General features: G+C 44.8%; 1 protein-coding gene across 4 annotated transcripts in view; it reads left to right on the forward strand.

The window, feature by feature from the left end:
• Positions 1-18,794, forward strand: part of LOC118358784 (tyrosine-protein phosphatase non-receptor type 5-like) — a 32,540-nt gene extending 13,746 nt beyond the window's left edge. For all 4 annotated transcript variants that reach the window (XM_052480690.1, XM_052480693.1, XM_052480692.1 and 1 more), the window contains exons 4-14: positions 534-656; positions 953-1,045; positions 3,046-3,299; positions 10,027-10,219; positions 10,643-10,727; positions 11,002-11,081; positions 13,259-13,396; positions 13,521-13,631; positions 13,796-13,956; positions 16,271-16,384; positions 16,557-18,794. In XM_052480690.1, coding sequence (XP_052336650.1) covers positions 534-656; positions 953-1,045; positions 3,046-3,299; positions 10,027-10,219; positions 10,643-10,727; positions 11,002-11,081; positions 13,259-13,396; positions 13,521-13,631; positions 13,796-13,956; positions 16,271-16,384; positions 16,557-16,650 — 1,446 coding nt within the window. In that variant the 3' untranslated portion in view covers positions 16,651-18,794. The remainder of the gene's footprint in view (positions 1-533; positions 657-952; positions 1,046-3,045; positions 3,300-10,026; positions 10,220-10,642; positions 10,728-11,001; positions 11,082-13,258; positions 13,397-13,520; positions 13,632-13,795; positions 13,957-16,270; positions 16,385-16,556) is intronic.
• The last annotated feature ends 6,156 nt before the right edge of the window (positions 18,795-24,950 follow it).

Below are 24,950 nucleotides of genomic sequence, written 5' to 3' on the forward strand. Positions count from 1 at the left end.
TTTGGAAACTGAATTAACAAGAAAATATTCTGTCCTTTTTGTAGGATACCGTCCGTTTTATGATTTATTCATGCTGGAAAAAGGGACAGGTGGGAAATTACCACAAAATGACTCCTCCTTTTCTATCCCTTTCTCCTCTCCTCCCCTCCTCTCCTCCCCTCCTCTTCTCCTCTCCTCTTCCTCTCCTCTTCTCCTCCCCTCTTCTCCTCTCCTCTTCCTCTCCTCTTCTCCTCCTCTCCTCTCCTCTCCTCTTCTCCTCCTCTCCTCTCCTCTCCTCTCCTCTCCTCTCCCTCTCCTCCTCCTCTCCTCTCCTCCCTCCCCTCCTCCTCCTCCCCCCTCCCCTCCTCTTCCTCCTCCTCTCCTCTCCTCCCCCTCTTCTCCTCTCCTCTCCTCTCGTCTTCTCTCCTCTCCTCTCCTCTCCTCTCCTCTCCTCGCCTCTCCTCTTCTCCTCCTCTCCTCTCCTCTCCTCTCCTCCTCCCCTCCTCTTCTACTCTCCTCTCCTCCCCTCCTCTCCTCTCATTCTCTGCTCTCAGGGTTATTGGGTCTTCTTTATGGTGGATGGTAACGAGTTGTTCCCAGCCTTCTACAAAGCCTTGCAGCTCTTAGACTTCTACCTGGGCGTCCTTCTATCATTCAACCCTGTGTTTGGAGTGGACGTGAGTACCTGAACATGCCGGTACACTGAAATTGTAACACAACACAGGACTTTAAGGAGGTGGCAGAGCAACGTTTGATAAAGACTCAAGCTGTACTTTACATTGTTGCGATTTATTGCGACCTCTGTTGCTTGGCGTATTGCTCTGTGATGTTTGTCTGGCTTGTGACACGCTGCTTATTGTGTTGATGTCATTTTCGTCTGGCTGATGACATGAGCTCGCTTGTCTGATACTGATGTGTTGATACTGCTGTGTTCCACTTTCTCTCTCTCTCTCTATGTGTGTGTGTTAAACAGTCTGTGTGCGTGTTGGTGGAGATGGAGAAGACCAAGAACTACTGGCTTCTCCACGCCACCGAAGGCATCGGCATGGCTGTCATTATCTTCATGGTAGGCATCTCTCACACCCTGATGAACGCTGCATGGCTCTCACATGATCTGACCTCCCAATGAGGAGAATTTGACTAATTCTTTCCAAAAACGTTTTAACCTAACAGATGTCTTGAAACCACAAATACGTATTTCCAACGGCTTTTCAAGTGTTATAATATCCACATGGCAGCTGTAAATACTGTATGGCTAGCATCAAGAAAGAAAACAATTACACACAATCTAGATGGGAAGACTCAGTCTCAGTAATATGATGTCAGAAGTAAGGGGATCTCTTGTATCTCTCAGTCCTGGCATGTGGGTGTGGGACAGAGAGGAGGCATGTGGGTGTGGGACAGAGAGGAGGCATGTGGGTGTGGGACAGAGAGGAGGCATGTGGGTGTGGGACAGAGAGGAGGCATGTGGGTGTGGGACAGAGAGGAGGCATGTGGGTGTGGGACAGAGAGGAGGCATGTGGGTGTGGGACAGAGAGGAGGCATGTGGGTGTGGGACAGAGAGGAGGCATGTGGGTGTGGGACAGAGAGGAGGCATGTGGGTGTGGGACAGAGAGGAGGCAGGTGGGTGTGGGACAGAGAGGAGGCATGTGGGTGTGGGACAGAGAGGAGGCATGTGGGTGTGGGACAGAGAGGAGGCATGTGGGTGTAGGACAGAGAGGAGGCATGTGGGTGTGGGACAGAGAGGAGGCATGTGGGTGTGGGACAGAGAGGAGGCATGTGGGTGTGGGACAGAGAGGAGGCATGTGGGTGTGGGACAGAGAGGAGGCATGTGGGTGTGGGACAGAGAGGAGGCATGTGGGTGTGGGACAGAGAGGAGGCATGTGGGTGTGGGACAGAGAGGAGGCAGGTGGGTGTGGGACAGAGAGGAGGCATGTGGGTGTGGGACAGAGAGGAGGCATGTGGGTGTGGGACAGAGAGGAGGCATGTGGGTGTGGGACAGAGAGGAGGCATGTGGGTGTGGGACAGAGAGGAGGCATGTGGGTGTGGGACAGAGAGGATGCACAGAGAGGAGGCATGTGGGTGTGGGACAGAGAGGAGGCATGTGGGTGTGGGACAGAGAGGAGGCATGTGGGTGTGGGACAGAGGAGGCATGTGGGTGTGGGACAGAGAGGAGGCATGTGGGTGTGGGACAGAGAGGAGGCATGTGGGTGTGGGACAGAGAGGAGGCATGTGGGTGTGGGACAGAGAGGAGGCATGTGGGTGTGGGACAGAGAGGAGGCATGTGGGTGTGGGACAGAGAGGAGGCATGTGGGTGTGGGACAGAGAGGAGGCATGTGGGTGTGGGACAGAGAGGAGGCATGTGGGTGTGGGACAGAGAGGAGGCATGTGGGTGTGGGACAGAGAGGAGGCATGTGGGTGTGGGACAGAGAGGAGGCATGTGGGTGTGGGACAGAGAGGAGGCATGTGGGTGTGGGACAGAGAGGAGGCATGTGGGTGTGGGACAGAGAGGAGGCATGTGGGTGTGGGACAGAGAGGAGGCATGTGGGTGTGGGACAGAGAGGAGGCAGGTGGGTGTGGGACAGAGAGGAGGCATGTGGGTGTGGGACAGAGAGGAGGCATGTGGGTGTGGGACAGAGAGGAGGCATGTGGGTGTGGGACAGAGAGGAGGCATGTGGGTGTGGGACAGAGAGGAGGCATGTGGGTGTGGGACAGAGAGGAGGCATGTGGGTGTGGGACAGAGAGGAGACATGTGGGTGTGGGACAGAGAGGAGGCATGTGGGTGTGGGACAGAGAGGAGGCATGTGGGTGTGGGACAGAGAGGAGGCATGTGGGTGTGGGACAGAGAGGAGGCAGGTGCTGCAGGTAGTTCTACCTTTCACTGATCCTCCACAGGCAGGGACTTGTAGAGAATTATTTCAAAGTCCAGGCACTGTTGCTCTCTTCTCTCTTCAAATCTTTGCAGTACATTTTCAACATATTTTGCACATAAGACAATGTCTACTGTGACCTCGAGACGGCTCTTACCATTTCCATGAAATGTGCATTTTGATATTGTGTCTCCAGATCTACCGCATTGTGTGTAAGTTGGGGTACGGTGAAGCGTGGTGGCCCACGACGGTGGTGACTAACCACGGGGACAGACGTCAGTCAGTGAGTCGCCAGCCTTCCTTCACCCTGTCAGAGTGGACAGATGCCCAGGAGGACCTGATGGACCTAGAAGCTGAACCCCAGACACCTGTCTTTGACCTGGGTCTGGACACCAGGACGGAGGGGGACATCACCACCCTCTCTGTTACACCTGTGGGCCTGCAAGAGAGGTCAGTGGGAGGATGGAGGTGGAGAGGTGGTCTCCGGGGGGGGTATGTGTGTGTGTGCACAATTGCAATACATTTTTTATTGTACACTGTAAACCTTAATGTGCTGTCATGACTCATAACTTTTGAGGAAACCTGTTGCACTTCATATATCTGAGTACGACCTGTACGCTCCCGTTGGCTGGCCCTCTCTTCATACTCGTCGCCAAACTCACTGGCTCCATGTCATCTACAAGACCCTGCTAGGTAAAGTCCCCCTTTATCTCAGCTCACTGGTCACCATAGCATCTCCCACCTCCAGCAGGTATATCTCTCTGGTCACCCCCAAAACCAAGTCTTTCTTTGGCCGCCTCACCTTCCAGTTCTTTGCTGCCAATGACTGGAACAAACTACAAAAATCTCTGAAACTGGAAACACTTATCTCCCTCACTAGCTTTAAGCACCAGCTGTCAGAGAAGCTCACAGATTACTGCACCTGTATATAGCCCACCTATAATTTAGCCCAAACAACTACCTCTTTCCCTACTGTATTTATTTTATTTTATTTATTTTGCTCCTTTGCACCCCATTATTTTTATTTCTACTTTGCACATTCTTCCACTGCAAATCTACCAGTCCAGTGTTTTCCTTGCTATATTGTATTTACTTTGCCACCATGGCCTTTTTTTGCCTTTACCTCCCTTATCTCACCTCATTTGCTCACATCGTATATAGACTTGTTTCTACTGTATTATTGACTGTATGTTTGTTTGTCTCAGTGTGTAACTCTGTGTTGTTCTATGTGTCGAACTGCTTTGCTTTATCTTGGCCAGGTCACAATTGTAAATGAGAACTTGTTCTCAACTTGTCTACCTGGTTACGTAAAGGTGAGGAAAAAACAGGGGAAAAAACAGTTACTTAACGTGATTCTGTGGTCATTACTCAAATCGATTGTCACTGTGACCCTGCAGGGGGTCCAGAGTTGAGTTGTGTCAGCTTGAACATTTTGAGTAACTCACCCACTAAGCCACCCCTCCAATATCATTTCCCAGTGTGCCTTGCCTTTTCAAGTGAATTGTACAGATGTAGGATTTTAATATGATCAATCAAATGTATTTATAAAGCCCTTTTTACATCAGCCGATGTCACAAAGTGCTATACAGAAACCCAGCCTAAAACCCCAAACAGCAAGCAATGCAGATGTAGAAGGACGGTGGCTAGGAAAAACTCAGGAACATAGGAAAAAGGAACCTAGGAAGAAACCTAGAGAGGAACCAGGCTCTGAGGGATGGCTTGTCACGCCCTGACCTTAGTATTCTTTGTTTTCATTATTATTTTGGTTAGGTCAGGGTGTGACGAGGGTGATATATGTGTTTTTGTATGTTTATGGGGTTGTCACCAGTCTAGGTGTTTTTATGTCTATAGTTGCCTAGGTTGGTTTTTATCGTTGTCTCTGATTGGGGACCATATTTAGGTAGCTATATTCCTTGGGTATTTTGTGGGTTATTGTCTATGTGTTGCCTGCACTCGGTTTATATAGCGTCACGTTTGTTTATTGTTTCTTCTTTTATTAAAGAGTATGTATTCGTATCACGCTGCTCTTTGGTCTCCTCCTCACGATGAACGTTACATGGCTAGTCCTCTTCTGTCTGTGCCGGGTTGAGATTATAGCAGTACATGGCCAAGATGTTCAAACGTTCACAGACGACCAGCAGGGTCAAATAATAATACTAGTCAAAGTGGTTGTAGAGGGTGCAACAGGTCAGCACCTCAGGAGTAAATGTCAGTTGGCTTTTCATAGCCGAGCATTCATAGGTAGAGACAGCAGGTGCGGTAGAGAGAGAGAGTCGAAAACAGCAGGTCCGGGACAAGGTAGCACGTCCGGTGAATAGGTCAGGCTTCCATAGCCACAGGCAGAACAGTTGAAACTGGAGCAGCAGCCTGACCAGGTGGACTGGGGACAGCGAGGAGTCATCAGGCCAGGTATGCCTGAGGCATGGTCCCAGGACTCAGGTTCTCCTGGAGGGGAGGGAGAGGTAGAGAGAGAGAGAATTAGACTTAAATTCACAGAGGACACCGGATAAGACAGGAGAAATACTCCAGATATAACAGACTGACCCTAGCCCCCCAACACAAACTATTACAGCATAAATACTGGAAGCTGAGACAGGATGGTTCGGGAGACACTGTGGTCCCGTCCGACGATACCCCCGGACGGGGCAACCAAGCAGGATATAACCCCACCCACTTTTCCAAAGCACAGCCCCCACACTATTAGTGGGGATATCTTCAACCACCAACGTACTGTACTACCCTGAGACAAGGCTGAGAAAAGCCCACGAAGATCTCCCCCACTGCACGAACTCGAGGGGAGCGCCAAACCCAGAACACTCTTTTGTTGCTGAGGATTTTCCTGAACAGCAAGACATGCAAACATGTAGTGTTTAAAAAGGCTTTTTTAAACACTATACTACCAACTTTTTTCCATTTTTTCTTTATATCTCAAAGATATTGCTGGTATCAAAGCCAAAACGTGTTTTTCTGCCTAATGACCTAGTAATAATTTCCGTAAAGTTCTGCCTATGGTTTAGTATGAAACGTAGCCGTAATGCTGAGGCGGCATTGACACACCATATATATGGCTCTGTCTTAAACTGTTGATGGTTGCTACAGTGTTAGAAAAAAGGGTTCCAAAAGGGTTATGTGTGGAGGGATAGGGTTCTACCAAGAACTGATATGATCAGATTAACAATTCCACTTGTTGGATATCCTAACTCTGGCTGGATTGCAATAGGAATTCAATATCACTTTGCAAGCCAGCATAATGCTATTTGCAGGCTTGATGTGGCCTGTAAACCAGGAGATTCTGAACATCACCGAGTTAGGGTATAACTAGGCCCTCAAAGAAAGGCCTTATGATATACACTGAGTGTACAAAACATTAAGAAAACCTTCCTAATATTTTGTTGCCCCCCCTTTCGCCCTCAGAACAATCTACATATGTCGGGGCATGGACTCTACAAGGTGTTGAAAGGGTTGCACAGGAATACTGGCCCATGTTCACTCCAATGCTTCCCACAGTTGTGTCAAGTTGCCTGAATGTCCACTGGGTGGTGGACCATTCTTGATACACGGGAAACTGTTAAGCATGCAAAACCCTGCAGTGTTGCAGTTCTTGACACAAACCGGTTCGCCTGGCACCTACTACCATATCCCATTCAAAGGCACTTAAATATTGTCTTGCCCATTCACGCTCTGAATGGCACACATACACAATCCATGTCTCAACTGTCTCAAGGCTTAAAAATCATTATTTAACCTGTCTACACAGTGGATTTAACAGGTGACATTAATAAGGGATCATAGCTTTCACCTGGATTCACCTGGTCAGTCTATGTCATGGAAATAATGTTTTGTATACTCAGTGTATGTAATGTATTGTCATAAATAATTAAATTTGAAAGGCTAATAAGGCTGATGTAACCGTTCATAGAGGGTTCTAGGAATAACTTTTAGATGATAAAATGGTTCCTGGTAGAACCCTTCATAGAGGGTTGTGTCTAGAACCATATACCGTGGGTTCTTTGAAGAACCCCACATAAACCCTCTGCAAAGGGTTCTACCCAGCACGGAAAAGGATTCCCCTATGGGGACAAACAGAAGAACCCTGTATGGGTATGCATCTCTTTTTCCTCTTGGCAGTTGTAAACTTTGCGAGGCGTGTGACTTCGCCCATCTCTTCACAAAGCCCACCACATGCACTGTTTTCTCAACCACAACTGGGTGGATCCAGAAAGACTTACTGTGGGAATAAATATCACTGAATGACGAAAATAATGGACAAAAGTAGACGAATTCAATTGAAGGATTGCATGAAATAGTTTCTTACTGAAACTCCCAAAGTGATCCAATCGTTGTAATACATTTGAAGCAAAAGCCTTCCCGCTTGTGGTCAACGAGGTGATCATTTCCGCGCCCTTTTCAGCGGGACGGTGCTTTCGCGCTGCTTTGAGATAAGCGTGGGATGGGGTCTACTCTTGATTAAATCTGCTTTGAGATACGCGTGGGATGGGGTCTACTCTTGATTAAATCTGCTTTGAGATACGCGTGGGATGGGGTCTACTCTTGATTAAATCTGCTTTGAGATACGCGTGGGATGGGGTCTACTCTTGATTAAATCTGCTTTGAGATACGCGTGGGATGGGGTCTACTCTTGATTAAATCTGCTTTGAGATACGCGTGGGATGGGGTCTACTCTTGATTAAATCTGCTTTGAGATACGCGTGGGATGGGGTCTACTCTTGATTAAATCTGCTTTGAGATACGCGTGGGATGGGGTCTACTCTTGATTAAATCTGCTTTGAGATACGCGTGGGATGGGGTCTACTCTTGATTAAATCTGCTTTGAGATACGCGTGGGATGGGGTCTACTCTTGATTAAATCTGCTTTGAGATACGCGTGGGATGGGGTCTACTCTTGATTAAATCTGCTTTGAGGTACGCGTGGGATGGGGTCTACTCTTGATTAAATCTGCTTTGAGATACGCGTGGGATGGGGTCTACTCTTGATTAAATCTGCTTTGAGGTACGCGTGGGATGGGGTCTACTCTTGATTAAATCTGCTTTGAGATACGCGTGGGATGGGGTCTACTCTTGATTAAATCTGCTTTGAGGTAAGCGTGGGATGGGGTCTACTCTTGATTAAAATCAATCAACGTGACATTTTTGTTTCCACTGAATCTGCTTTTGATATTGGTTAGGCTGGAGAAATGTTAACTCAATTGAGGTGAGTGCTGATCATGATCATCTTGTCTAATTGGCTAATTTATTAGAACATTTTGCCAGCATGTTATGTAGTTTAATATTTTTCTCTTCACTAGCAGCGCTTAGTATCCTAGACCTATTCCCAACCAAAAGCCTGACTTGTCTCAATTGTTTCACTGAATCTCTGTCTGTGTAGGCTATTGGTTCATTATTTTCTGTCTGGGCAAATAAGTGTAGGATGTATAGCTCATCTATTCATTTGCTCCTCTATCACTGATCCGAAACATTTAACATGCAATAATGTAGCCTAAATCAAGTGTAGGTCTATTATTTTGCTCGATCGCCAAAAGCCATTGGAGGTTGTAAAATATGAACACGAGACTCGCATGCTTTTGAAAATAGGATTGCTATTATTTTCTATCGGTATCATGATGAAGACACTCTCAATGTAAGACCCCACACTTGCTCCCCAACAAAGTGGAGTGAGGGAATGAAAGAGATGAAATGTGGATCAAAAAAGCAAGGACTTTTTTGATGACAGCGGTTCCACGGGTGACTGTCACCACTTGTAAGGGAAAAATATGATTAGTATTTTATTCTGTTATATTCCATTATATTCTTACTATAAAATATGTGTGTCGACTGTGATTGGGGTCGGTATGTCTTGTCTGTTTAATGAACAAAATAATGAACTATTGATATCATTAATTTGCGCTGTAAACCCCAAGGCATTGTTTTACTCAAATACTTCTTTTACGTGGTACTCAAAATCAATGAAAAGTCGTTATTACTTAAAATGTTTGTGGTACTAACTCAAAACTAAATGAGAAGTCATTCAATTTAAGTATACCTTACTCAAAAAATAGCATTTGTATTACTCATATTTAAGTTTCTTAATCAGTTTACTCAAAATGTTTGAGTAGCCAGAACTCGTTCGGTTTTACAGTGTGGATGTTACATAATTAAACTCAAAATGTGCTATCCTATACTTTTAAAAATACATGTTCTTAGTGTGATAATATTTCTTAGGGCCTGCCTGAACGAATTAATAATGGGTTTATTTTTAATGGTATATATTCAATGGATTTATTAAAATAGACACCCACCTACATCTGCACACCACTACTACCACTCGTCACCGGCATGCAGGCATGTACACGAGAGGTTTAAAAGGCATATGCAGGCCAGCATAGGGTAGAAATGGGCCTGTTTGTAAAGGCGACATAAAAACATTGCCCACACTTTGTTACAGGCAAAATACCGTAAATCATATGTGAAAGCAGTATCCTGTGGCCTTCACCAAGTGAGTTGCTCGGCAAATCTTATCATGAAACTTAATGACATTACATAAAAATATACATTACATAAAAAATCCTGGTTGAAGGATTTCCAGGAACCTCCCAACCAGGATTTGTGGAAAGCCAGGGAAATGTACAATAATTTCCCAACCATACCTGCAAGTCACATTATGTTGACCAGCAAAGTGACATGTAACTCTTATTGGGTTCCAGCAAAATGTAGAATAGCCACCCAAATTATATTAACCTGAAACTGCATTCATTATAACAGACAGAGTTGAAAATGGAGTAAACAGACTAGCTAACCTTTTAAAACTGGAACAACTATTTCTGCAATGGGTGCAAAAAATGATTGGATTCATTTAGAAAAATATGTTATTTATCTTTGTGTAGCATAAAAATTATCAATGAATCACTCAATGTACATGCAAAAACACAGATGTAAAAAATATTATAAAAACATCTACCCTGCAGTAGAGCATGCTGGGAAAAAAGTTCATTCGTTATCCTAACTTTTTTTTAAAATGTGTTGATCTGACTTCTCATTTAGTTTTGAGTCAGTACAACATAAACATTTGAAGAAATAATGTGTTGAATTTAGTAGAAGTATTTGAGTTAAAAATGCCTTGGGGATTACAGTATATGCGTCTGTGCCATCCTATGGGTGTGTGTGTGTGTGTGTGTGTTAGGAGGGGCTCCAACGTGTCCCTGACCCTGGACATGTGTTCTCCTGGCTGTACGGAGCCCTATGGCTACGGTGCCCAGCTCTCCCCCAGAGACCAGACTGCCAAGGAGTACCTGAGAGAGGGAACAAACGCACTCAGCCCTGCCCAGCTCCACACACGCGCTATGGACGACCAAGCCCTACAGGCAGAGTTCTATGTGAGTAACACACAAACCCACCAAGGAGCTCTCAACACCCAGAGGCTACTGTAAACAGTGTATGAGATGTTGACACAGTGAAATGCATTAGCATTCTCAGCTCTATAGAGGATGCATTACACCTTCAGGCTAAGTTATACACTCACAATCACACACACACTCTCTCTAAGAGAGAGGTAGGTCTACACAATCACACATTCTCTAAGGTAGATGTACACACTCACTATTAGTGTCAACCAAAGTTTCCCAAACTCATTCCTGGGGCCCCCTCTGCGAGCCCCGACTTTGGGCAACCCTGGTCTAAACTGTGTGTGCAATAGACACAAACCAAGATGAGCACACACAATCATGCACCAGGGACACCATTTCCTGGACACAACCACACATCACTAAGCTACTGTAGATCCATTGTTCTGTTTCCAGGAAACTCCCATGAACTTTGTGGACCCAAAGGAGTACAACTACCCAGGGCTGGTGAGGAAGAACCGCTACAAGACCATCCTGCCCAGTGAGTGGACACACTCCCAACAGCAGTCATTTCGAAACGCTCACTGAATAAAAGCACACACACACACACGCACGCACGCACGCACGCGCACACACACACACACACACACACACACACACACACACACACACACACACACACACACACACACACACACACACACACACACACACACACACACACACACACACACACACACACACACACACACACACACACACACACACACACAGGCAGTTGTCTGGGTCTTGTGATATGGTCCTGTGTTTTCCAGATACACACAGTAGAGTGATCCTCCAGACAGCAGATGAAGATGAATTCCTCAGGACCTACATCAATGCTAACTACCTACAGGTAGGTCTCAGTCTAACAACATACTGGTAAGTCTCTGTCTAACAACTTACAGGTAGGTCTCTCTCTAACTACCTACAGGTAGGTCTCAGTCTAACAACATACAGGTAGGTTTCTGTCTAACAACATACAGGTAGGTCTCAGTCTAACAACATATTGGTAAGTCTCTGTCTAACAACTTACAGGTAGGTCTCTCTCTAACTACCTACAGGTAGGTGTCTGTCTGCCTACTGCTCCATCTCAACTAATTCATGTACAAGCAGTGCCGTCCCAGCCAATAAGCCACATAAGTGGACGATTAGGGCCCAGCGGCTTGTAAGCTAGGGCCTGGTGTGCAAGTTTTCTCATCCATGGTCCTGCGAGAACTACTGTGTTGCTGTCACTAGAACTACTGTGTTGCTGTCACTAGAACTACTGTGTTGCTGTCACTAGAACTACTGTGTTGCTGTCACTAGAACTACTGTGTTGCTGTCACTAGAACTACTGTGTTGCTGTCACTAGAACTACAGTGTTGCTGTTACTAGAACTACTGTGTTGCTGTCATTAGAACTACTGTGTTGCTGTCACTAGAACTACTGTGTTGCTGTCACTAGAACTACTTTGTTGCTGTCACTAGAACTACTGTGTTGCTGTCACTAGAACTACTGTGTTGCTGTCACTAGAACTACTGTGTTGCTGTCACTAGAACTACTGTGTTGCTGTCACTAGAACTACTGTGTTGCTGTCACTAGAACTACTGTGTTGCTGTCACTAGAACTACAGTGTTGCTGTTACTAGAACTACTGTGTTGCTGTCATTAGAACTACTGTGTTGCTGTCACTAGAACTACTGTGTTGCTGTCACTAGAACTACTGTGTTGCTGTCACTAGAACTACTGTGTTGCTGTCACTAGAACTACTGTGTTGCTGTCACTAGAACTACTGTGTTGCTGTCACTAGAACTACTGTGTTGCTGTCACTAGAACTACTGTGTTGCTGTCACTAGAACAACTGTGTTGCTGTCACTAGAACTACTGTGTTGCTGTCACTAGAACTACTGTGTTGCTGTCACTAGAACTACTGTGTTGCTGTCACTAGAACTACTGTGTTGCTGTCACTAGAACTACTGTGTTGCTGTCACTAGAACTACTGTGTTGCTGTCACTAGAACTACTGTGTTGCTGTCACTAGAACTACTGTGTTGCTGTCACTAGAACTACTGTGTTGCTGTCACTAGAACTACTGTGTTGCTGTTACTAGAACTACTGTGTTGCTGTCATTAGAACTACTGTGTTGCTGTCACTAGAACTACTGTGTTGCTGTCACTAGAACTACTGTGTTGCTGTCACTAGAACTACTGTGTTGCTGTCACTAGAACTACTGTGTTGCTGTCACTAGAACTACTGTGTTGCTGTTACTAGAACTACTGTGTTGCTGTCATTAGAACTACTGTGTTGCTGTCACTAGAACTACAGTGTTGCTGTTACTAGAACTACTGTGTTGCTGTCATTAGAACTACTGTGTTGCTGTCACTAGAACTACTGTGTTGCTGTCACTAGAACTACTGTGTTGCTGTCACTAGAACTACTGTGTTGCTGTCACTAGAACTACTGTGTTGCTGTCACTAGAACAACTGTGTTGCTGTCACTAGAACTACTGTGTTGCTGTCACTAGAACTACTGTGTTGCTGTCACTAGAACAACTGTGTTGCTGTCACTAGAACTACTGTGTTGCTGTCACTAGAACTACTGTGTTGCTGTCACTAGAACTACTGTGTTGCTGTCACTAGAACTACTGTGTTGCTGTCACTAGAACAACTGTGTTGCTGTCACTAGAACTACTGTGTTGCTGTCATTAGAACTACTGTGTTTCTGTCACTAGAACTACTGTGTTGCTGTCATTAGAACTACTGTGTTGCTGTCACTAGAACTACTGTGTTGCTGTCATTAGAACTACTGTGTTGCTGTCACTAGAACTACTGTGTTGCTGTCACTAGAACTACTGTGTTGCTGTCACTAGAACTACTGTGTTGCTGTTACTAGAACTACAGTGTTGCTGTCACTAGAACTACAGTGTTGCTGTCACTAGAACTACAGTGTTGCTGTTACTAGAACTACTGTGTTGCTGTCACTAGAACTACTGTGTTGCTGTTACTAGAACTACTGTGTTGCTGTCACTAGAACTACAGTGTTGCTGTCCACAGGGTTACGGGGGTGAGGAGCGGGCATACATCGCGACCCAAGGTCCTACAGTCAACACGGTGGGAGATTTCTGGAGGATGGTGTGGCAGGAACGCTGTCCTATAATCGTTATGATCACTAACCTAGAGGAGAAGAATGAGGTAGGGAGGGAGGGAGGGAGGGAGGCAGGGAGGGAGGGAGGTAGGGAGGGAGGGAGGGAGGGAGAAAGAGGTAGACCAGAGGTAAATGCCCATGTGAACTCTGGCTCTCTGTTGCCCCTTACAGAAATGTGCAGAGTACTGGCCTGAGGACTCTGTGTCCCATGAGGGCATCCTGATCACGGTTGTCACGGTAACCCAGGAGGACGACTACAGCCTGAGGGTCTTCTGTCTGAAGGTAAGACTAATACTACAGTATGCATCTATACACCAATGCCAAGGACATCACAGGAGGCTGCTGAGGGGAGAACGGCTCATATAATTGGCCTTTACGATGCAAATGTAATGGCATTAAACACCTGGAAACCATGTGTTTAATGTATTTGTGTGTGTGTGAGACAGTGTGATGGAGAGGAGCGCAGCCTCAGGCAGTACTGGTACACCTCCTGGCCTGACCAGAAGACCCCAGACAAAGCCCCGCCCCTCCTGGAGCTGGTACAGCAAGTGGAGCAGGCAAGAGAGGAAGCTCTGCTCACCAGCGGCCCTGTCATCGTCCACTGCAGGTGCGGTTGGAAACACAGACATTATACCCACACCTATTACCGTCAGTAGGGAGGATGTCTCAGTGGATTTTTTGGAAGGTCTGTGCCCCTGGAGATAGAAAAGGTGTGGCAGTATTGGATGGTCTGTGCCCCTGGAGATAGAAGACGTGTGGCAGCATTGGATGGTCTGTGCCCCTAGAGATAGAAAATGTGTGGCAGCATTGGATGGTCTGTGCCCCTAGAGATAGAAGATGTGTGGCAGCATTGGAAGGTCTGTGCCCCTACAGATAGAAGATGTGTGGCAGCATTGGAAGGTCTATGCCCCTACAGATAGAAAAGGTGTGGCAGTATTGGATGGTCTGTGCCCCTACAGATAGAAAAGGTGTGGCAGCATTGGAAGGTCTGTGCCCCTACATATAGAAAAGGTGTGGCAGCATTGGAAGGTCTGTGCCCCTAGAGATAGAAAAGGTGTGGCAGTATTGGATGGTCTGTGCCCCTAGATATAGAAAATGTGTGGCAGCATTGGAAGGTCTGTGCCCCTAGAGACAGAAGACATGTGACAGTATTGGAAGGTCTGTACCCCTAGAGACAGAAGACATGTGGCAGTATTGTAAGGTCTGTACCCCTAGAGACAGAAGACGTGGCAGTATTGGATGGTCTGTGCCCCTAGAGACAGAAGACATGTGGCAGCATTGGATGGTCTGTGCCCTTACAGATAGAAAAGGTGTGGCAGTATTGGAAGGTCTGTACCCCTACAGATAGAAAAGGTGTGGCAGTATTGGATGGTCTGTGCCCCTACAGATAGAAAAGGTGTGGCAGTATTGGATGGTCTGTGCCCCTAGAGACAGAAGACATGTGGCAGCATTGGAAGGTCTGTGCCCCTAGAGATAGAAAAGGTGTGGCAGTATTGGATGGTCTGTGCCCCTAGAGATAGAAAAGGTGTGGCAGTATTGGATGGTCTGTGCCCCTAGAGATAGAAAAGGTGTGGCAGCATTGGATGGTCTGTGCCCCTACAGATAGAAAAGGTGTGGCAGTATTGGATGGTCTGTGCCCCTAGAGACAGAAGACATGTGGCAGCATTGGAAGGTCTGTGCCCCTAGAGATAGAAAAGGTGTGGCAGTATTGGATGGTCTGTGCCCCTAGAGATAGAAAAGGTGTGGCAGTATTGGATGGTCTGTGCCCCTAGAGATAGAAAAGGTGTGGCAGTATTGGATGGTCTGTGCCCCTAGAGATAGAAAAGGTGTGGCAGTATTGGATGGTCTGTGCCCCTAGAGATAGAAAAGGTGTGGCAGTATTGGATGGTCTGTGCCCCTACAGATAGAAAAGGTGTGGCAGTATTGGATGGTCTGTGCCCCTACAGATAGAAGATGTGTGGCAGTATTGGATGGTCTGTGCCCCTACAGATAGAAAAGGTGTGGCAGTATTGGATGGTCTGTGCCCCTAGAGATAGAAAAGGTGTGGCAGTATTGGAAGGTCTGTACCCCTACAGATAGAAGATGTGTGGCAGTATTGGATGGTCTGTGCCCCTAGAGACAGAAGACATGTGGCAGCATTGGAAGGTCTGTGCCCCTAGAGATAGAAAATGTGGCAGTGTGGTGTGGCAGAGATAGAAAAGGTGTGGATGGTCTGTGCCCTAGAGATAGAAAAGGTGTGGCAGTATTGGATGGTCGGTGCCCCTAGAGATAGAAAAGGTGTTGCAGCATTGGATGGTCTGTGCCCCTAGAGATAGAAAAGGTGAGGCAGTATTGGATGGTCTGTGCCCCTAGAGATAGAAAAGGTGTGGCAGCATTGGATGGTCTGTGCCCCTAGAGATAGAAAAGGTGTGGCAGCATTGGATGGTCTGTGCCTCTAGAGATAGAAAAGGTGTGGCAGTATTGGATGGTCTGTGCCCCTAGAGATAGAAAAGGTGTGGCAGTATTGGATGGTCTGTGCCCCTAGAGATAGAAAAGGTGTGGCAGTATTGGATGGTAGAGATGAAAAGGTGCCCCCCTACAGATAGAAAAGGTGTGGCAGTATTGGATGGTCTGTGCCCCTACAGATAGAAGATGTGTGGCAGTATTGGATGGTCTGTGCCCCTAGAGACAGAAGACATGTGGCAGTATTGGATGGTCTGTGCCCCTAGAGATAGAAAAGGTGTGGCAGTATTGGATGGTCTGTGCCCCTAGAGATAGAAAAGGTGTGGCAGCATTGGAAGGTCTGTGCCCCTAGATACAGAAGACATGTGGCAGCATTGCAGAAATGCTCTAAAATCGTGGCTGGTCAGGGCTAATACATGAATGGTTCCTCTTCATTCTCCTCCTCTTCATCCTCCTCCTCTTCATCCTCCTCCTCCCAGTGCTGGGATAGGTCGGACAGGTTGTTTCATCGCCACCTCCATCCTGTGTAAACAGCTGAGGAGTGAGGGTGTGGTCGACATACTGAGGACTACCTGCCAGCTCCGCCTCGACAGGTCAGTCTACCGTCTGTCTTTCTTCACACCTGTCTGTCTTTGTCTCTTTCCTAACGTGTGTGTGTGTGTGTGTGTGTGTGTGTGTGTGTGTGTGTGTGTGTGTGTGTGTGTGTGTGTGTGTGTGTGTGTGTGTGTGTGTGTGTGTGTGTGTGTGTGTGTGTGTGTGCGACAGAGGCGGGATGATCCAGACGGGTGAGCAGTACCAGTTTGTGCACCACGTCCTCAGCCTGTACGAGAAGCAGCTGTCCCACACTGCAGAGGAGTAGAGCACGACACCTGTACCTCCATTTTAATGTCACCCTTTAACGCACAGACACAACAACATCCTGCCCCCTTCCATTTCAGAGGCCCACATACGTAAAGCCCAATCTTGATTTGAGAACTTTGCTTATAAGGCAAGACGGAAACTGCTAAGGTTTCATTATGCTACCAGAAATTATTTTAAATAAAACAACTGCTATGAATTAAAACTATTTTACTGATTTGCTTTGCGGACGATGCTCTAAAAGGAGTGATGATGAAACGTTCTGTCACTTCTAACTCAAACATTTGTTTTCACACTTGCCAGAGGTCTATCCAGGATATCTTATCCGGTACACCCTATCAGGTGCCAGTTAACTTTGGATTATTCAGATTCCTCCAGATCAGAAAATGTTCAGCCTATATTAAAACAGTGATGTTAAACACAGTGAGGGGTCACATGTTCGTCTGAAACGTAATCATACCAAACTATCCCCTGTGAGCAGGATGAAAAGACATGCTCACTGGGTCTCTTTACGTTAAAACAGTACAGCAGGCCTTTCAAACTCCTGGTGCAGTCACCTCATCTTCAGGTTGCACGGTACTCCGTGCTCATTACCATTGACTGAGCCATGTACCATAAAGGAATGTAACCATTAGGTAACTAGGCATTGTGTGCAGTCCCTACAGTATTACAGTGTCATGTGTATGTGCAGTCAGTCCGTCATCATCATGACCTCACACAGAGGCATCATGTGACCACCGAGACTGAGGGGGCGTGTGCATGTCTCATCTCCTAGGTTCACACATGAGCTGTTAGGACCGTCACATAGTGGAAGAATCCAGAGATAGAGGAGTAGCAAAACTTGCCCCTGTTCTTTTTTTTAAAGGTGTAACATAACCTGGGTGCCAGTCTGCATCGGCTCGGTGACAACCTCGTATGGTATTGTCATGCCTTTATCATAACAATGGAGTCAGAAAAAGCACAAACAGGTCTGGGACCAGGATATGAGTAAATCAGATAGGAGCAGAAAAGGACAAATGTAAAGGTTGCGAGAAGAAACAACACTTCAAACTGGAGTTTATCTTAACTCTATTTGATGGTTTTGCTTTCTTTCTTAGTTGTTATTTCCCCTCTCACTAAAGGATGCATGCTGGGAAAACCTGACCCCCCCTAACCCATCCCATCAGTGCTCCCTCAGTGGTGTTGGGATGGTGACACATCTTCTCTCAACAGTAGCCTAAACACATGCGTGACGTTAGCTGCCCATGATTGTTGTATAGATAGGCCAAGCCTAATCCGTATGAAGCACAATATACCAACTATGGTTGTGTCTCTGATGTTCAACTGTAAATGTTCTTTTCTGTATCGTGTTTTGACTGTGTTGACTTAAATGGATTGCATGTGCTGTATGGGACTCTCGTAAGTCCACAATCAAAGCGAAGTGATTGGTTGTCCAGCTTTCCGTTGTGTAAGCGTTCTCCTATTATGTTGCAATGCTTTTGATACAGTTTGCTTTTGTGAAACCAACCAGAGATATTTTTAGAACATTTTGATACAATCCTTTCGAGTAGATGCCTTGTGTATATTACCATTTACACCACAATGGAATGTAGCTCATACTGTGGTCAAACCATTGGTTTATATTGCAAGATTTGACAGATAAAAAATAAAAAAATGTGACAACTAACTAAGTTACCTTACAACAACAACAAACACTGATGATGTTTTGTCTACAGTATTACTTTGATGCCTCTAGGCTTTGCTTTAATATGCTTTGCTTTACGTGTCCAAGATTTTATCTTGTTTTCACAGAGTCCTTAAACATTCCCCATATTCAATTTAATGACATAAGGAAAATCACACTGTGGTTTCACTCTAAATGTTCACGCTGTAGTTAGGACATTTGTGGAGTGTGGTTTCACTCTAAATGTTCACGCTGTAGTTAGGACATTTGTGGAGTGTGGTTTCACTCTAAATGTTCACGCTGTAGTTAGGACATTTGTGGAGTGTGGTTTCACTCTAAATGTTCACGCTGTAGTTAGGACATTTGTGGAGTGTGGTTTCACTCTAAATGTTCACGCTGTAGTTAGGACATTTGTGGAGTGTGGTTTCACTCTAAATGTTCACGCTGTAGTTAGGACATTTGTGGAGTGTGGTTTCACTCTAAATGTTAGGACATTTGTGGAGTGTGGTTTCACTCTAAATGTTCACGCTGTAGTTAGGACATTTGTGGAGTGTGGTTTCACTCTAAATGTTCACGCTGTAGTTAGGACATTTGTGGAGTGTGGTTTCACTCTAAATGTTCACGCTGTAGTTAGGACATTTGTGGAGTGTGGTTTCACTCTAAATGTTCACGCTGTAGTTAGGACATTTGTGGAGTGTGGTTTCACTCTAAATGTTCACGCTGTAGTTAGGACATTTGTGGAGTGTGGTTTCACTCTAAATGTTCACGCTGTAGTTAGGACATTTGTGGAGTGTGGTTTCACTCTAAATGTTCACGCTGTAGTTAGGACATTTGTGGAGTGTGGTTTCACTCTAAATGTTCACGCTGTAGTTAGGACATTTGTGGAGTGTGGTTTCACTCTAAATGTTCACGCTGTAGTTAGGACATTTGTGGAGTGTGGTTTCACTCTAAATGTTCACGCTGTAGTTAGGACATTTGTGGAGTGTGGTTTCACTCTAAATGTTCACGCTGTAGTTAGGACATTTGTGGAGTGTGGTTTCACTCTAAATGTTCACGCTGTAGTTAGGACATTTGTGGAGTGTGGTTTCACTCTAAATGTTCACGCTGTAGTTAGGACATTTGTGGAGTGTGGTTTCACTCTAAATGTTCACGCTGTAGTTAGGACATTTGTGGAGTGTGGTTTCACTCTAAATGTTCACGCTGTAGTTAGGACATTTGTGGAGTGTGGTTTCACTCTAAATGTTCACGCTGTAGTTAGGACATTTGTGGAGTGTGGTTTCACTCTAAATGTTCACGCTGTAGTTAGGACATTTGTGGAGTGTGGTTTCACTCTAAATGTTCACACTGTAGTTAGGACATTTGTGGAGTGTGGTTTCACTCTAAATGTTCACGCTGTAGTTAGGACATTTGTGGAGTGTGGTTTCACTCTAAATGTTCACGCTGTAGTTAGGACATTTGTGGAGTGTGGTTTCTCTTCCATGCCAATGTCCATGAGACGAACAGCTCGCAGCCAGGGTTTAGATGTGGTTAACACCTCCGATACTTACTATTCTGACCTACAGTGTGGTTTCTCTTGGTGTGTAACTGATTGAATTGGGGCCTGTGACTCTTGGCCAGACTGGCTTTACAACAACATGAGAAATAATATGAGCTATGTGTATGGCAGCTAAAACAATGATTAAGAGTTGTATGTAAGAAATCTCGGACAACTTTCATCTTGATTGAATACAACAGGTCAATTACAGCGAACATCACCAGGAGACAATCTCCTTGTTTTGGTTTGAAAGGCATCTCAAGAAGTCAGCACTAGTATTTCATCCTCTGCTTTGAAACTGACAAAATGTTGAGTTTTGAAGATGGAAAATAGCTGAAACTTGGAGAAGCTGGAAATTAAACTGTGAAATTCTTTCTTGATAAACACTTATTGCAATTGATCCAACAACTACACTTTGAGTGCTTGTTTTCTGTGCTGACCGGGTCTCATTCCCGTGATGTAAAAGAAGATAGGTCAAATTGAAATAGCCAACCCAGTGAGCAAAATCGGTTGAATAGACGTGGAAAATATGTCTCTTTGGATGAAGATGTTGAAAGTACATCTTTTGGGTTGAAAAGATGCTGAAAATACATATTTTTGGTTGAAAATATATTACAAACACATTTTTGGGGATGAAAATATGTTGAAAGGTGTCCTTTTGGTTGAAAATAAATGTAAAGACAGTTTTCGACCAGTTCTGCTCACTGGGGAAATATCAGACATACTCGAACCAACCAGCAAACAACCTACTCCTCTCCTCTGCTACTGCAGTATTGCTTTAAGTTGTGAGTTTTTGCATCCAAATAAAAGTGGATTTTCATGAATCTGTGTTGTCATTTCTCTAAGAATTTTTTGTCTGACTCTAAATAGTAAAGTTAAAACAAGTTTTAAAAATAACACATTTATGTGAAGGCCTTTATCATAGTATTACTTCAGTAATGGCACATTTCCATGGAGGATTTACCCCAGTCCTTTACCCAACATGCTCAGACTTCTCTGTTTCTATCTATGTAGCCTGGCACCCGTGTCTCACTGGGCCATGGGTCCAGTGGACCTGGAGCCAAGGCAAGGCCCTGGGTACTTTTCAGTGCTGCATTTACATGACAATGGCTAACTGTGAACTTTAGCACTTCACAAAGCAACAGTCTTGAATGATGCAGAAGTTGTAGATTCTGCTTGCAAACAGGTCTTCAGTGTCACACTCCTGATGGAAACACAATAACGCTAGAGCTAACATTAACATAAATCACTGGCGATACCCTGGTGTGGGGGTAAGTCTAGATGGAAAAAGCACCATGAGGCAACACTCCACAGAGGCTGAGACTTGAGTATCCCTGCTGCAGCAGTTGCCAGTTGAAGTAGACAACTATGACCACTAGATGTCAGTTTATACAACGTAATACAGTGCTATATTGAGCAATGAAAACAACACATAAAGAACGTCCTGTTTTATGAGAAAAAAATACGTGTAAATCTCACAATGAGCATTGACCACCACTACAATAATATGAATATATTTATATGGATCTAATGCACTTTGGTATAGTGTTGATGTTGCTACTATATTTCATGAATAGGCCTATAGTAACAGTGCAATTACAATGTAATATATTGTCGCTAACAAAAGGCCAGGGAAGCGAACCAGAGTCGCTGGTGTGAAAGGCAAACACCCTACATATCACCCAATAGGATGATCCTACATGGAGGGAACTGTAATGTGGTTTATATAGTGATGATCGCTACAATATGTTTTTGTTCTGTTGGAAGTGGTGAATGTTTATTTTTCCTCTTTTGTTGATTTTCTTTTTGTTGTTGGGCGACCTGAACCAAATTCACATAGAACTGTTAGTTATAGATATGTAATTCTCATTGAAAGCAAGTCTAAGAAGCTGCATAGCTGTTCTATGTGTATTATTTCTATGCTTCCCATGCTTACGTTTCGTTTTTGCATTATTTTAGTTTCAGTTTTGTACACCAGCTTCAAACAACTGAGTACACAATATTTTTGCTTATGGAAAATATATGTAGATGGTACAATGATTATGTACACTATACTTAGGTATTTTGTCACATAAACTGAAATTAGGCGAATTATTCGAATTTTAGCAACCAGGAAAAGGCAGCGTGATTTCTGCATAGTGCACCATTAACTGGCTATTCTTTATTTTCATTCACTGCATTGTTTCCATATTAGAGTTAGCCCCTGTCTTGGCTCGCTCTCATTTTTCTTATATATCCAATTTGGTCCCGCTTGACATTCTCATAAAATGTGTCTTCGTTTTATTCATGGTAAAGTCATGAAATAAAACGTTCTTTACATTGGTTATTTAATTATTTGATATTTAATTAATTTCATGCTCTTATAGCCAAGGAGGGCATACATATTTGTTTACCTTTATTTAACTGGTAGATCAGTTATGAACAAATGCTTATTTACAATGACGGCCAACCGGGGAATAGTGGGTTAACTGCCTTGTTCAGAGGCAGAACAACAGATTTTTACGTTGTCAACTCGATCCAGCAACTTTTCGGTTACTGGCCCAACGCATTACCCTCTAGGCTACCTGCCGCATATCCCAGGACTCCGCACACCCATCCAGCAACATTTAATAATGGTTGGACAAAATCGTTTTTTCCTGCCTCAACAAAGGTGCGTGAACCATACCATCCCTGTGTGTGATCTCCCGGCAGCCCGCGCGCCGCACGTCTCCTTTAACAACCAGAGTGTCCCTTTAATCCATGGCTCAAAAGGCTGACGTCAACTAACCCCTGAGCCACAGGCTCGGATTGGTTGAAGGTGACGTCAACTTGGATTTTTCTCTCTCTCCCCTCTGAACCATGACCTCATCCTTAGTTCATTTTAGTGCTATAGCTCACCTTCTGTTCTCCCGGGACGTTAATGCCTAGTAAATGGAGACTGTCTATCTACAATTGCGGTCACACTGCATGCCCCATATGCGAAACCATTTATTATTGTGCTTTAATGTTTTTCGCTCTGTTCTATTCTAGCGCTGTCAACTTTGCACTGGGACCGTAAAGGCTCAGCTGTCGCACATTATTCCATTGCCCTCGACCCATGACAAGTAAACAGTGACCAAAGTTAAAGCGCTTTGAAGAGGGCTGACATGGCACACTGTTCCTTTACACATGGAGGTTAGCTGATCACAAATCACCAAACCGAGGAGACAGAGGTGAGTGTCTATGTTTGTGGACCCCTCCTGTTGTGTAGTGTGTGATCAGTCAGCTATCTGTCAAAAAATTCCTACACTATAATTCCTGCGAAATATTACGTTAGCAGGGGGTTGTTAGTTGGCTAGCCACAATAGCGCGCTGCTGCAGTTAATCCGCCAGTGCGCAACCCCGAATAATGGAACATTTCAAACCTGGGTTCATTTCTGCTTTATTTGGACAAATAGCTTACCGCTTCTCTTCGCATTTTCTCTCTGCATTTTATGATTGGTGGAATGCAGTTATTTTTCTGTTTTTGTTTTGGTGTCGTTAATCATGTGCACGATGAATGGATGCGGTGGTTGTTTTTGCGTGCACATATCCACACGTCACAAATTCACAATAGAAGAGTCTACCGCACCGCACTGTATCATTCTCCATTGACGCACCGCGTGTATAATTTCATTGTCATTATCAAACCATTCACATTTTTGTGAGGTAAAAAAATACAACTAAACATTTTGTCACGATCATATCTATTCCATCTTTATTGTCGTCTCCATTGGGTTTATTGTGGTGTGCTGCTCTATTCTCGCCCCCATCTCTATGCTGAGACTGGGGGACAGATTATTGGCACCAGGCCAGAACGACACAAAACTACAAATAGATTGTAATTGGTTTGTTTTCCATCCAATATTAGCCTACCGTTATTATTATGATCATGTTATTATTTTACAATAACATAAGGTTATAAAACATTATAGGCTACTGCTATTTGTTTTTGTTATGTAGGCCTATTGATCATAGAGAGGAGATGATCAGCTAAAGTAGGCTACCTCTGTGTTATGGCAGGATGATCCTGCCCTGTTCATCAAAGTATTCAGAGGGCACTGTCATCTTCTGCCTGGGGATAGCCCATTACATTGATAGAACAGATATTTCCATTCAAACCAGTTCTATTTAGATATTGTGTTTACACTTGGGGAGTATTTTTCTACACTAATACATGAGTAATGAAGGCCTAGATCACACTTCCACTCACGGCTGGAAAAAAATAACTAATTGAAAGCTACACCCCCCTCCCCAACAAGCCACACATTCAATATAATTTCTCAGTGTGCCTTGCCAAGTGAATTTTAGAGTTCTTTTAAAACAAATGTTTACCCCTTTTTAATGGTGTCCAATTGGTAGTTACAGTCTTGTCCCATCGCTGCAACTCCCATACAGACTCAGGAGAGGCGAAGGTCAAGAGCCACGCGTCCCCCCGAAAACACGACCTAACCCAGCCGCACTTCTTCTTGAACTAATGCCCACTTAACCAGCCACAGTGTTCTCCACAGTGTTGGAGGAAACACCGTACACCTGGCGATCACGTCAGAATGCATGCACCCGACCTGCCACAGGAGTCGCCAGAGTGCGACGGGACATGGACATCCCTGCCAGCCAAACCCTCTCTTAACTCCAACGACGCCGGGCCAATGGTGCACTGCCCCATGGGTCTCCCAGTCAGCTGTGACAGAGCCTGGACTCAAACCAGGATCTCTAGTGGCACAGCTAGCAACTGCGATGCAGTGCCTTAGACCACTGCGCCACTCAGGAGGCCCAACATTCAATATAATTTCTCCATGTGCCTTGCCTTTTCGAGTGGATTGTTGCATTACCACCAATTACTGTAGTTGTTAGTGACAGAGAAACATTGTTTAATTTGTTCCTGCTGTAGGAGAATGTTATTATTACAATTATACTCTTTCATTGTAAACTGACAGTGTTATTGTAACACCTCAAACAACACTATAAATGTTACACTGACAAATTAACACTAGGTAACACTGGCCAAAATGCTGTGTGTGTTCCACAGATTCCCATCCTATATGAGGTCTGTAGATGACGTTATTGGGAAGTTAATGATTAACTTGGATGATGTTACCTCATCGTT

This window comes from Oncorhynchus keta, chromosome 26 (genome assembly GCF_023373465.1).
Source record: "Oncorhynchus keta strain PuntledgeMale-10-30-2019 chromosome 26, Oket_V2, whole genome shotgun sequence".
Classification (NCBI taxonomy): domain Eukaryota; kingdom Metazoa; phylum Chordata; class Actinopteri; order Salmoniformes; family Salmonidae; genus Oncorhynchus; species Oncorhynchus keta.